The 13,868-nt window shown below is 39.8% G+C and overlaps 1 protein-coding gene across 1 annotated transcript in view; it reads right to left on the bottom strand.

Annotated features, from left to right (window-relative positions):
* The window catches only part of LOC128742334 (ras-GEF domain-containing family member 1B), an 88,845-nt gene that overhangs the window by 57,614 nt on the left and 17,363 nt on the right, over nucleotides 1–13,868 (bottom strand). The window contains exons 3-6 of the mRNA XM_053838665.1: nucleotides 6,440–6,553; nucleotides 5,696–5,892; nucleotides 5,426–5,549; nucleotides 4,866–5,141 (exon numbers count right to left, since the gene is read on the bottom strand). Coding sequence (XP_053694640.1) covers nucleotides 4,866–5,141; nucleotides 5,426–5,549; nucleotides 5,696–5,892; nucleotides 6,440–6,553 — 711 coding nt within the window. The remainder of the gene's footprint in view (nucleotides 1–4,865; nucleotides 5,142–5,425; nucleotides 5,550–5,695; nucleotides 5,893–6,439; nucleotides 6,554–13,868) is intronic.

Below are 13,868 nucleotides of genomic sequence, written 5' to 3'. Positions count from 1 at the left end.
TCAGAACGAGGAAAAACACAAACAAAACAAGATGCAGCGAAACTAAATCATCCGGGAGAAAAAGCGCTCCTTGGAAGTGAGGGAATATGCAGAGTTGGAGTGGCTGCATCTTTCTCAGGAAACGTGAAAGTTCTAACTGAACGGATCCCGCAAAGGCTTTGTGGCGTGAGTCGAAATAGGTTGGGTTAAAAATGACAGTATTCTGACGGACGATCGTGAGGTGACCGATAGGTGGAATCAGAACTTCGATGAACACCTGAATGACGCCCAGGCGGAGAACCATGGCGGCGGGGAAAGCGATTTCGACGGTGCAAAAAGCGCGGAAGAGGTGCCAGCCATAATGATGGGCGAAGTTAAGGAGGCTATCATGCAGCTAAAGAACAATTAATCAGCTGGAAAAGATGGAATTCGGAGCGGAGTTCATTGAAATGGGACCAGAAAAGCTGGCCGTTTGTATGCACCGGCTAATTGTTAGAATTTGGGATACGGAACAGCTACCGGAGGCGTAGAAAGATAGGGTTATCTGTCAAGGATCTGGGGATACTGCTCGACTCTAAACTTACATTCAAACAGCACATCGCGTACATCGTGGACAAAGCCTGCAGAAACCTCGGCTTCATTATGCGCATCGGCAAGAACTTCAACGATGTTTACTGCTTGAAAGCTCTTTATTGTGCATTAGTCCGCTCTAACCTTGAATACTGTGCTCCAGTTTGGAGCCCATACTATCAAAATAGAGTTAGCCGAATCGAGTCAGTGCAGCGGAGATTCATTCGTTTTGCTCTTCGGAAACTTCTGTGGAATAACCCTTTCCACCTGCCAAGCTACGAACAACGCTGTAGGCTCGTCGACCTAGACCCCCTTCATGTTCGTCGCGATGTAAATAGAGCAACAATTGTCTCCGATTTATTGACCTCACGGGTGGATTGCCCGTATATATTGCAAAACCTTGATATTTACGTCCAGAGTCGTACATTACGCAATAGCCACTTTTTACACGTGCCGAATCGACGGACTAACTACAGCAGCTTCAGCACGATTACCGGTCTCCAACGCCACTGTAACCGCTTTTACTCCAGCTTCGAATTTGACGTCAGCCGTAACGTGCTGAAAAATCGCTTTTTTTTCAATAGCGCGTAGTTTTTAGGTTAAATTATCATTTGGGCCACAAGGCCTGTTGATGTACAAATAATAAACAAATAAATGAACAAATCTGCCCGATCTACAAAGAAGGCGACAAGTTGGACTAGTTTTCACAGTCTTCAAGGCCGCTACGCAGACCTACTTTTTCTTCATGTCTTCCTCAAATTTGACCTCCTTGGGATGCTTCTGTAGTGCCTGCTTCATAATAGTCCAGCATTTTTCGATGGGCCTTAGTTTCAGTGCGTTGGGGGTGTTCATGTCCTTGGGTACGAAAGTGACCGCGTTGGCATGATACCACTCCAGGATATTCTTTGAATAGTGGCACGAAGCTAGATCCGGCCAGCAGATCATAGGGCCTTGTGTTGCTTTAACAAAGGAAGCAGTCGCTTCTATAGACACTCCTTGAGGTATATTTGTCCGTTTACAGTCCCGGTAGTCACGAACGACGCACTCCGTTTGCCACATGAGCAGATCGCTTGCCAAATCATGTATTTCTTGGCCAAATTTGAAAGTTTCCTCTTCCTTGCTTTCTCCGGGACATCGAACATGTGCTGGGCGGTGAAGAACAGTAGCCCCGGAAGCTACCGGAAGTCCACCTTGACGTACTGAGGCTTCGAGGACTTTCCCACTTAATTTTGCCGTTCGGGATGATTTGGAGTCTTCTACACTTAGTACGTATGCAGTCCCTCTCATTCCTTGGCTTTCTGAACGAAAGACTTGGTCAGGTTAAACTTTTTCCCATAATACTGACCGAAACATTGGGATTCCGGCTAAACGCTTTCACGACACGGTTCTGATCCTGATCACTAATAGAACATCCATTCTGACCGCATTTCTCCATCCGTTCGATGCTCAGAGTTTCGTAGTAACGTTTAGTCACACGGCTCACCTTCGATTGCACGATTCCGGGTTGTTTTCCGATGTCCTGATGAGAGAGTTGAGAATTTTTCAGGTGCTTGCGCAAAATCAATTCGTGACGTTACTATTTGGGTGACGCTATTTTTTCCAATTTTCGAAAAACTGACAACGATAAAAATACAGTGTAAAGAATACACTCTAAACTACTTCTACCCAAATTTTCAAGAAAAAATACCCAATGAGTAATTTTGTACAGCGTTTTCTCCGTGAGGCAATTTGATGTGGGACACCCTTTACATATTTGCTATTACTCATTCATCCACTGACCCGTGCCGTGCTTCGAGCACCATCTAACTTGATGATCCATCATCAGTCTCTATCGAGTGAAGCCCTGCTGTCGGCACTCCGACTGCTGGACTTCGTATTTACTACCAGAAAGTTCGTGGACTTCGGACTAAAATTGACGACATGTTTCTGACGATCATCGAATGTGAGTATGTCGTTGTTGTATCGAACGAAACCTGGCTGGACAGTTGTATGTATCGATTCCGTGTAGCTCTTTGGTAAACATTTTACCGTCTAACGTTGCGATCGAAATCATTGTAATAGTTGCAAGGCACGTGACAGAGGAGTCCTCCTCTATCGCTCCGGCAATGGACCCACTTGATGCGATATACACCGAAATGGAAGCGGCTCTTGGACGACTTGTTCTCGGAATTGCTTGCTCTGGTAGCATGGTTCCGATCTTACCTAATGAATCGCACTCTTTATGTGAAAATCGGATCTATCAGCATAGTTTACGAATATCTCAGGAGTACCGCAAGGTAGTAACTTAGGACCACGGCTTTTTATGTAGCTCATCAATGACATATCGTTGCTACTTGCGGAGAGTTGCCGGAAACTTTAAGCAGATGATGTAAAAATATCAAAAAACATTCGGAATATTCTGGATTACGGTGAGGTTTAGTAACTCGGGACAATACGACCCCATTTGCTTCATGTTATCCAGCTTCAACTCTGAGTGACTTCGGCATAGATAGTTTTCTTCTAATGTTTTTACTATTTTTTATCCATGAAGACCTTAGAATTGGTTAGATGGATTTTTTAAATCGATAAACAACCAAAGTTTCATGACGTTCGCATTTCAAGGTTTTTTTTTGGAATGACACCCAACCTTTCATAAACTGCAGTCCCACGTCAAATAAAAAATAGAAAATTTTAAAACTTAGCTGTAGGTACCGCTCAGGTAGCCATTCTGAAATGATGGACATGTATGTGATAACATGAGATATGGCAACAAACAAGAAATAATATGGAAAGTGGCAGTAGATAAGATCGTATAACCTTGTATTAGTAAAAGAAAAGTTGCTAAAAAATCTCCTAAAATGGATCGAGAATCTTGATAATTTGAAAATTATAATGCTACTCACAAAAAGAATCTTCTTACAAGACTATAGAAACGGTACTCTGGTCTTTGTTAAAAATGTTTCCTCAGTAATCACTTTTCATTCCACTGATTTAAACTCAATTTATTTAATAAACGTAGTTAAAAACAAAGGAATAAGTTAGGTGCATTTGCTGCCATTTGATAGCCTGCGGACAAAATTTAACAATCCAGGTGCATAAACATTTGTTGTTAACTGTAATTTAACTCTGAAAGTCTCAACTCTCATCTTTCTCTTGAACTTCCCAACTGAAATTAAATGCAAGCCAAACTAACGTAATCAAAAGATAAAAGTGCAGTTCAAGTTGAATGTTCAAGTGAATCACTAACTTCAGCTCAAGTTGCTGGAATGAGGAACTTCTAGCTAGCATATTGAATTGACATGCCCCACCAGATGGCATCCAGAAATTTTCCCACGTCATGGTTATTATCATCATCTTCGTTTTCTCATTCTAGAATCACCGGGCAGCCACAGTCCATTTCCACGCTGAGACGTCTATCCGTTATCATGATTTTGATCGATAAAACTCGGCAAACATGTTGGTTGTTGCTGACCAAGATTATAGTTTTTCATTTTGACCTGATATTTTTGTTGAGAATAATATTTTATGACAAAATACAATGAGAGTAATATTTAACCAATTCGATATGATGTGCAAAAATCTACTTTTAAGGCTGTTAAAATTCTTTTTTGGTGATACGAATGTAGATGCTAGTTTATAATTTTGAATTCATTTATATAAATTTTAGGCGTAGGCAAAAATTTAAAAAAGTGAGCACTTCTAGAAAATTTTTAGTTGTTTTTCAAATCTTTGTACCTATAGTACCCTTGTATCAGTGTACAACAAGACATGAGTGAAATATTAAATGACAGCTGGATCATAGTTCGTTTTATTTTGCCAAGCAAGACACGAAAAAACGAATATTTTTTGTTTCTGCAATTTAAAAAGAAATCAACTTCAAAGCTATTTTTTCTAAAACTGCAAAATCTTTAAAATTGGGTTGAAAGCATTAAGAAGAGTAGGGCTGTGAGAAAAATAAGGATTTTTGAATCAGCCTTATTTACAAGGGGTTTCCTTTAGCTTCCAAAAAAAATGTGAAATTTTTGGAAAAGGATCAAGTACACAGATTAGGAGCAAACTTGGAGTACCTTTAATTAAATTTTATAGTATTTTTTATGTGATCGATATAAAAGCACGACTAGATAAATCACTTTGAAAATGAATTAAGTTCGATATTTTACTACTACGCGACAAAGTAGTATGCTTATGAACCCTATTGGCTCAATTGCTCTTTAAGTACCACTCTCTATGCGTCACTCTATCGAACTCAACTTGAGACAAAAATTTTATCGTTCACTTAATAATTCACGAGGATAGCTCTTAGCTTAGAGTGTACATCATACGGAATAGAAACTTACCTTCAATATTTCATTGGCCACCAGCAGCCGAAGTTTGGCGGACCACTCCAGATAGCTCTCGAGATTGCATGTTTTCTTGCCGTCGAGTGCGGCCCCGCCGACAGGAAAGTGGTTACCGAACGGCCGCGGAGTGAAGTCTTCCCGGTTCGGATCCTTCAGCAAACTGGCACTGCACTGTACGAATTCCTCCGGTCCTACGTGCTTTGCCAGGTTCCGTTCGATCCGACACAGAAGTTGAGCCAGCTGTGACGCGTTTGGCCACTTTACGGATTCAGTCTAATGAAAATTAATACAACGAGGAAAGTAATGTAAATAAGATTAAAAATAACAAGTTCCCGTCATGAATGTGGATGAAATTGATTATATTTTTTGGATTAGTTGTCTTATTCCTTTTTTGGTTTCTAATCATTCGTTGGAGTCGGTGTCAGAGCAGTCTACATTCTACTGGAGAAATAAAGTAAACTTCAGTCCAGTCAAGCACATTTTCCTTTCTTATAGGTATGTTATGAATGATTGATTGGACCAATTCATATATACTGAAGTTTATGATTGGAACGCACCTTATTGTCAACAGTTGATTGATAGCTTTTGAGTTCTTCTTCGTGTTTCTCAAGTTCGGTTAGACGAGCTAACAAGGCACACAGTAGTTCGGACACCACTTCAGCTAATTTGGTGTCGGCGCATCTATCAGCAGGAAAATGAGAGAAAACAAGACATGACAGAATTCTATTAGAACGGACATCCTACTGACGGCGGTGATATCCGGCCATAATTCACGCTCGCCACTGGGCAGAGTAATTTACTGCTGTTGGGCAGCTGAGGTTACCTACCTAGCTACGATATGTTTAACATGGTTCATCATGCGTTCGTCACGAAAGTCATATGGGAACATCTTGGTCCACAGGGCCAACAGAGGCACCAGCCGATCGAACGGTTCCGGATCGGGAATCGTTTCCAGCAGCTTCCCCAGCAGCTCGTGCGTGCGGATGAAAAACCGACTCGAAAGCAAAAAAGAAAAAGCATACTCCTGTGCATCCCCGGAGTAAGACGAATGATACATAATTTAATTTCCGTTTCATGTTCACAATTCGGTTCACTCGTACGTCGCATTGCATGGTTTATGCCAGGGTAGTCAAATATTAAGCTATACATCGTGGAAAAATAAATAAAAAATTAGGAACAGGAAGTGGAATAATAGAAAAATTGGGAAGAACGATGCGTGAAATTGTCAAAAAACGAGAAATGTGAAAACAAGAAATAAAAAATAAAAACTTGAAAGAGAAATCGGTCGAGAAATTAAGAAATTGAAATGCAACGAAAAGAAAAATCAAGACGGGAAGTAAAAGGAAAGAAAATAGAAAAAAATGAAAGTAATTAAAACAGATAAATGATTAACAAGTGAAAATAGTTGAATTAGAATACAAATACAACGCTATGAATTTAGTTTGATTTATGCCTTTGTTAGGCTGAAAGTAAAAATTCCCAAAAACAACAGGAAAAGCAACAATTTTGGCTGTACACCCGTTCGTTTGACAGCCCTGGAAGCGACACAACTATGACACCAGAGAGCTTACCTGGTCTAGCTCAGCGGCATTGGCGGGCATTAGCAGCTCGATGAGTGATTCCAGTGGTCCGGACACGATATTGCCGTTTCCGTACATAATTCCACCCGTGCCCAGCGCTGTGTGCTGCGAGAAGATACGATACGGCGAAATTGGCAGTATTTGGTTAATTTTAACGATATGAGATCAGGGAAATTGTTAATTGAAATGTGATTGGATTGTGGAATTGCATCAGCGAGAATGTTCAATGTTTGAGAGGGTATGCCATTCGCAAGAAAGGCTTGTGTTTCTGCCGGTATAATTGAATATCATAATACGTTTGTGTTGTCACCTAGTTATGGAGAGTAGGAAATGTAGGATTTAATCCATACGTAGTGGTAAAACAAATGGCCAGGCTGAAAGCTATTCGACAAGGTCATTAAAGTGAATTTTGTCGTTTCGAAATTCTATTCGTGAAGCGTTGAAATTACTTTGCTGATGGGAAAATGTAAACGACAATAACAATGGGGCCTGCATTCATAATAATTTCTGCACGAACAAAACTAAGCCCATAATTTAGTCGTTATATTTAAGTTTTGATGTGAGGTATAAATTTGTATTTTAGCCGTAAACATCGTTCACTTCTAGCTACAAGCGGTCGGTCACAGGTGAGAACTTGTTTAATGTGTAAAGTTGTTTATACCGTCTGAAAGCAAACAACACGGTTTATTGTTAATTCACTAATCGAAAGAATAACTACCGAAAGCTTATTACCGTTTCGTGTAACAAATAAAATAAAACTCGAACAATAGACCTTGACACGATGGACAGCATGTGAATTATACATAATTAGGAAGCTTTGTGTCTCTAAAACTAAGCCTTTAATCTCTTGATATCACGTTGTTTCGAGCGTTAAATGTTCGATATTCATTATCTCCAGAAATTATATACATATCTCCGTTTAACTCAATAAAATAAAATCATAATCGTTTCCAGTCAGTGACTAGTTCATCTCTGTCAATAAAACTATATGATTTGCCAAAATGAATTTGGCTATCCATACAGCTAGCCGATCGCAAATTATTTATTTGTGTTATTTATTTTCCACCGGATCGAGTTCGTGACAAACAACTGATTGATATACATATTCAGTTTGTTTTGTCGATCACTGCTAGAGCTAAGCCGTCAGATGAGATTGTTATTATTGGAGATTTCAATTTGCCGAGTATTCACTGGCGCCCTTCCCGAGATGGTTTTTTATATCCTGATCCAGATCACTCTGTCTTGCATACCTCGGCTTTGGATCTTCTCGATGGATACAACACGGCAACCTTGCAGCAAATTAATAGCAACGTAAATGAAAATGGGCGTTGTCTCGATCTCTGTTTCGTCAGCACTAGCGACATCGCTCCCAAGCTGACGTATGCACCTGCGCCTCTCGTTAAACTGGTTCCTCATCACCCAGCCCTTGTTCTGTCGATAGCTAACCGTCACAGTGTTGTGTACTCTGAGCCACCTACTCGTATTCGTTTCAACTTTCGCCAAGCTGACTATGAGGGTTTAGTTAGCGAACTACACAACATTGACTGGGTGGGCGTCTTGAATCCCAATAGTATCGACTCGGCAGTCAACGAGTTCTCATTAATCATGAACGGATTGATTGACCGTTACGTTCCACAAGTTCAAAGACGTTCGAGGAAATATCTTCCATGGCAGACAAACGAACTTCGACGTTTGAAAGCAAAAAAGAAAGCTGCCTTTAGAAGACTTTCTGCTAGTGGTGCACTATTGCTTCGTGAATATTATCGACGTATTAACTATGAATACAAAGCTCTAAGGCGACGTTGCTACTCGAACTACAGACGACAAATGGAGAGAAAGTTAAAGTCAGATCCCAAGATGTTCTGGAATTTTGTTTACGAACAACGAAAAGTGTCAGGTATGCCTTCCAGTATGGAATTTGGTGGCGATAAAGCTGATAGTGCCGCCGCTATATGCAGTATGTTTGCATCGAAATTCTCTAGCGTGTTTTGCAACGAAGTGCTTACTTCTGCACAAATCTCGGACGCCGCAAACCATGTTCCTCGTCTTGGACACTCCTTCGCTTCTATTGACATCGATAACCACATGATTCTTGCAGCTGCCGCCAAACTGAAGCATTCGTGTTCTCCAGGTCCGGATGGGATTCCGGCAACGCTGATTAAAAAGTGCATCTCTGGCTTGCTCCAACCTCTCACTCATTTGTTTCGCCTATCTCTTTCCACTGGAAGATTTCCAGTTGCTTGGAAACAGGCATTTATGTTCCCTGTTCACAAAAAGGGCGATCGAGCGAATGTCGACAACTACCGGGGAATTTCTGCACTGTGTGCTGCGTCAAAACTATTCGAGCTGGTCGTCATTAAATCAATATTTTCGCATTGTCAACAAGCCATTGCAGACGAGCAACACGGTTTTATCCCTAAACGGTCCTGCACCACGAATCTACTGTGTTTTACAAGTTATGTGACGGACAGCTTTATTGGACGATCCCAAACAGATGCGGTATATACAGACCTGTCCGCAGCCTTCGATAAAGTTGACCTGTCCGCAGCCTTCGATAAAGTTAATCACCGCATCGCAGTCGCTAAATTGGATCGGTACGGTTTTTGCGGCAATCTGTTAAGCTGGCTAGAATCTTACTTAACTGGACGAACCCTGAGCGTAAAAATTGGTGACGAGATCTCCGATTCGTTCCCCGCTACTTCCGGGATTGCGCAAGGTAGTCATCTGGGTCCACTAGTGTTCGTTCTGTATTTCAACGACATAATCTGCTCAATAAAATGTCCAAGACTCGCCTTTGCGGATGATTTGAAGCTTTTCAATAGGATCCATAGCACTACCGACGCGCTATTTCTTCAAGAACAACTTGATATGTTTGCTAACTGGTGCGAAGTGAATCGTATGCTGCTCAACCCAGTTAAGTGCTCTATGATTACGTTTTACGTTTCGACTATAATATCAACGGAATTCCAGTTCAACGAGTCGACCATGTAAAAGATCTCGGTGTGCTATTGGATGTTAAATTAACCTTCAAACAGCATATATCGCTCATTGTTGCCAAAGCCTCTAGGCAGTTAGGTTTAATTATGCGAATGACTCGTGACTTCCGCAGTATCGAGTGCTTAGTAACGCTTTACGGGTCGCTTGTTCGGTCTTCATTAGAATATTGCTCTGCTGTATGGATTCCGCACTACAACAATGCCATTCAACGCATCGAAAGCATCCAGCGCCGATTCGTACGCTACGCGCTTCGAATGCTGCCTTGGAGACAGCCCACGAGGAATACACGATACGAGGATCGCTGCCAGTTCATCCGATTAGACACCCTCGAATTGCGCCGAGAAATAGCGCGCGCCATGGTAGTTTCCGATATCCTGACTTCCAACATCGATTGCCCCGACATTCTTCGCCAGATCAATCTGAATGCACCATTAAGAGTGTTGCGAAGGATTCCTCTGCTTAACCTGCCTTTTCGTCGCACCAACTACAGTGCTAATGGCGCCATCACTGGTCTGCAACGTGCATTCAATCGTGTTTCAACAGCGTTTGACTTTCATCTGTCTAAGCAAGTGTTACGTTCTAAATTTGTCTCAATGTTTCGATGTTTGCTGTATTAGGTATTAAGAGCCATTAGGGCATTGTTGCCTGTTGGTTAAAGTTATAAATAAAGATCACACACACGTGGTACATCACTCGCTTCAGGGAAACTTTGATCAGCCACGGTAAGTCATCTGAAAAACAGTTTACGTGCATCGTTACAGCTCATCGCACTCGACTGTATCGTATGCTACCTTAAAATCCATGAAAATATGATGCTTGGATAGTTTGTACTTCCTACATTGCTGGCTTGTGGAGGATTTGTCAGAATGTGCAAATTTGATCCGTAGCTGTACCGGTCCGCATAAAGCCTGTCTGGTAGTATCAATACTACTCTGTGAAACCTTTTATTATTGGGAATAGACGAGCTGACAAGACCTGGGAGGGCACCTTGCAAGCGGCATTGATCCGCGTAATGCCGCGGTAATTACAGCAACCGAGCCGATCGTCCTGTTAATTGATGGGACAGACCACACCACTCCTCTGGTAGTTTCTCCTTTTCCACAATCTTGGAAATTATCCATTGAAATTGGTCTTAGCATTTTTGTAGAGTTCTGCCGATAGCAGGAGGGGTAAGGATTTATCAGGGGAGGGGGTAGAGGTTACCCAGCAGGGGAGGTAAAGGTGGACCTGTTATGAGGAGTGATGGGAGACCAAGGAGGGGGGGCGGTTTGACCTAGCAGAGGCGTCTATAAATGATAAAAGATAAAAGATAAAAGATAAAAGATAAAAGATAAAAGATAAAAGATAAAAGATAAAAGATAAAAGATAAAAGATAAAAGATAAAAGATAAAAGATAAAAGATAAAAGATAAAAGATAAAAGATAAAAGATAAAAGATAAAAGATAAAAGATAAAAGATAAAAGATAAAAGATAAAAGATAAAAGATAAAAGATAAAAGATAAAAGATAAAAGATAAAAGATAAAAGATAAAAGATAAAAGATAAAAGATAAAAGATAAAAGATAAAAGATAAAAGATAAAAGATAAAAGATAAAAGATAAAAGATAAAAGATAAAAGATAAAAGATAAAAGATAAAAGATAAAAGATAAAAGATAAAAGATAAAAGATAAAAGATAAAAGATAAAAGATAAAAGATAAAAGATAAAAGATAAAAGATAAAAGATAAAAGATAAAAGATAAAAGATAAAAGATAAAAGATAAAAGATAAAAGATAAAAGATAAAAGATAAAAGATAAAAGATAAAAGATAAAAGATAAAAGATAAAAGATAAAAGATAAAAGATAAAAGATAAAAGATAATAAAAAAATAACCTAAAGAGATTGAGGGTCTCAACTCACTACAGAAAAAATCCTGCCTCCAAAAACACCCGCTTGCTAAATTTGATTCCATTTGCTCGATAAGTTCTCTAGTTATGCAGAAATTTTAGTTTTATTTGTATGGGAGCTCCTCCCCTCTTATTGAGGGGAGGGGTCTCTATCCATCATAAGAACCTTCCTCGGCCCCAAAAACTTCAGTTCAGTAGTTTTCGATTCTATAAGGAACATACGGCAGTCAGACCTAGGAAAATAAAAAAACCTAAATAGCGGGGGGGGCTGCCCCTGCAGTGCCCGGCGCTTTCGACGGCGGGTTGCCTGCAACACTCAAGGCCTGCGGCCGTCTCGCCCGGATTATCTAGTGTTACTATTGATAGTTTTTGGTGGTCTTGTTATTGACTAATGACTGAAGTTTTTGGAGCGTCTTAGTAGAATACGAAACCTAAAATTTAAAAAAAAATTAATTTTAGGTATTGACTAATGTTTTATGGAAGAGTCTAAAATTTCTCGAGTTTGATTAGTTTGTAAGTTACGCAAAAATTTCTATTTTATTTGTATAAGAGACCTTATCCCCCTACCATAGGGGTGAGGGGTCTAAAATCATCATAAAAAAATGTCTGCCTCCAACCCCCCCCCCACATGCCAAATTTGGTTCCATTTGGTTGATTAGTTCTCGAGTTATGAGGAAATTTGCAATTCATTTGTATAGAAGCCCCCCATCCTAAAGTGGGGAGGGGTCCTAATTCACCATAGAAAAAATGCTTGCCTCCAAAAACCTTCACATGGAAATTTGGTTCCATTTACTCTCTTGAAGGAGGAAGGGGTCATAATGCCCTTAATAAATAGGGGAGGGGTTTCAATTCACCATAGAAAAAATTCTTGCCTCCTAAAACACCCACATACCAAATTTTGTTTCATTTACTTGATTAGTTCTCGAGTTAAACGGAAATTTGTATTTCATTTGTATGGAAGCCTCCTCTCTTAGTGGGGGAGAGGTCTTTAACCATCATGAGAACCTTCCCCGGTCCCAAAAACCCCTACATGCAAATTTTCACGCCGATCGGTACAGTAGTTTTCGATTCTATAAGGAACATTCGGACAGACAGACAGAAATTTGTGTTTATAATTTGGTATTTCGCAAATTTTTACTTTGAAGAAAAAGGATATGAGTGTCCACAATATTTTTCTGTGAATAATTTACTAACTTCGTTTGAATTTTGTAGTAAATCTTATTTGAAAAAATAACAGGGTGAAGCATTCTGAGTGTACTTTTGTGAAAAATTAGCATTTAGCTTAATCGCATCGTTTTCACAATGTTGCCCGTTAGAGTGTTAAACGAAAGCATCATTTTGCAGCATTGACAAGTCTCTGAATAATATATACTCGGACAACGTATGTCATATGCTCGCACAATAATCATGGTAGTTTGACAGCTACATGCATGAATTTTTGTTTGATGGTTTCCATGCTTGATTAGTAAGAGTCAGATTTCTGTGGCTGACAGTTTCATTCATATTTTATTTTTAATCTATTTTCATCCGTCATTGGTTTTCCTCTCAGTACGTTATGGTATTGCAGGAAGATTCTCGATTTATAAGCTTATTTGAGGCAGATACACAGCGTGATTGATTAAATAATATTTAAATGTTTCCATTCTAGAACAGAGCCACGTAGATAAACTTTCTGACATTCCAAAGCGAATGTTATGCAACAAGTTAGCTACTGACTATTTGAAGAGTAGCGGGAAACTTGGAAGATAGCCAGCTTTTTCGAGAAATGTAGAAATAACTTGTTGAATAAATTTTAATCGCGAGGGCCTTTGGATGATTTTTTTTTCGCGGCAAACAATTTACGTTTTATTATCACAACATGTTTGGATAAATCGGAAAGAAAAGTTTCATGAATCAAAAGCAACTTGTTATGGTCTGATTAATTGGTGCCGTTTTATTCATGGGATGGTAAGTTATATCTTGTCACCCTTATTACTGCCATAATGAAAACAACTGAAAGGGTACTTCTATTGTCATTTAACTTTTAGCGGTATCTGCGATAACGTAAAACCACCAAACATCACAAAAAATAGTTGTAGCTTTTACATTGACAAGTTGCCTGCAATGCTGAACGGAGTTGCACTAGAAACCAAACGAAAATATGATGAAACCAGTCTCTCTGACATTCCAGAAATGCGAAACTGAATAGTTTATCATGGCGTTAAATAACTATGCAATATTTTGAATAGCTGAAAAGTAAGATTACTCTCCTAATGGTCGGAAGCGCAACTAGCCACCTCCTTGCACTATATATGTTTGGGTTTGGTACGCTTCCGGATGATTGGATTCAAAATACGCCGCAGCGATAAGAGCAGCAAGTTCAACGGTGAAAATGGATCGAGGATAATTTATGTTCTCGCATAGAAGTTATGAAACTATGCAAAGTTAATAACTTTTGCTTGGTGCGCTTTGCTGCGTACAGCATTGGCTTAAATCTTCGAACATTGCGTTTTCGATTCATTGGAGATGCACTCTCTTCGGTTTCACACATAAATAAGA

Source organism: Sabethes cyaneus, chromosome 3, assembly GCF_943734655.1.
Source record: "Sabethes cyaneus chromosome 3, idSabCyanKW18_F2, whole genome shotgun sequence".
Classification (NCBI taxonomy): Eukaryota; Metazoa; Arthropoda; class Insecta; order Diptera; family Culicidae; genus Sabethes; species Sabethes cyaneus.
The sequence above is the reverse complement of the archived record's forward strand: the minus strand, read 5'-3'. Positions and strand labels throughout refer to the sequence as shown.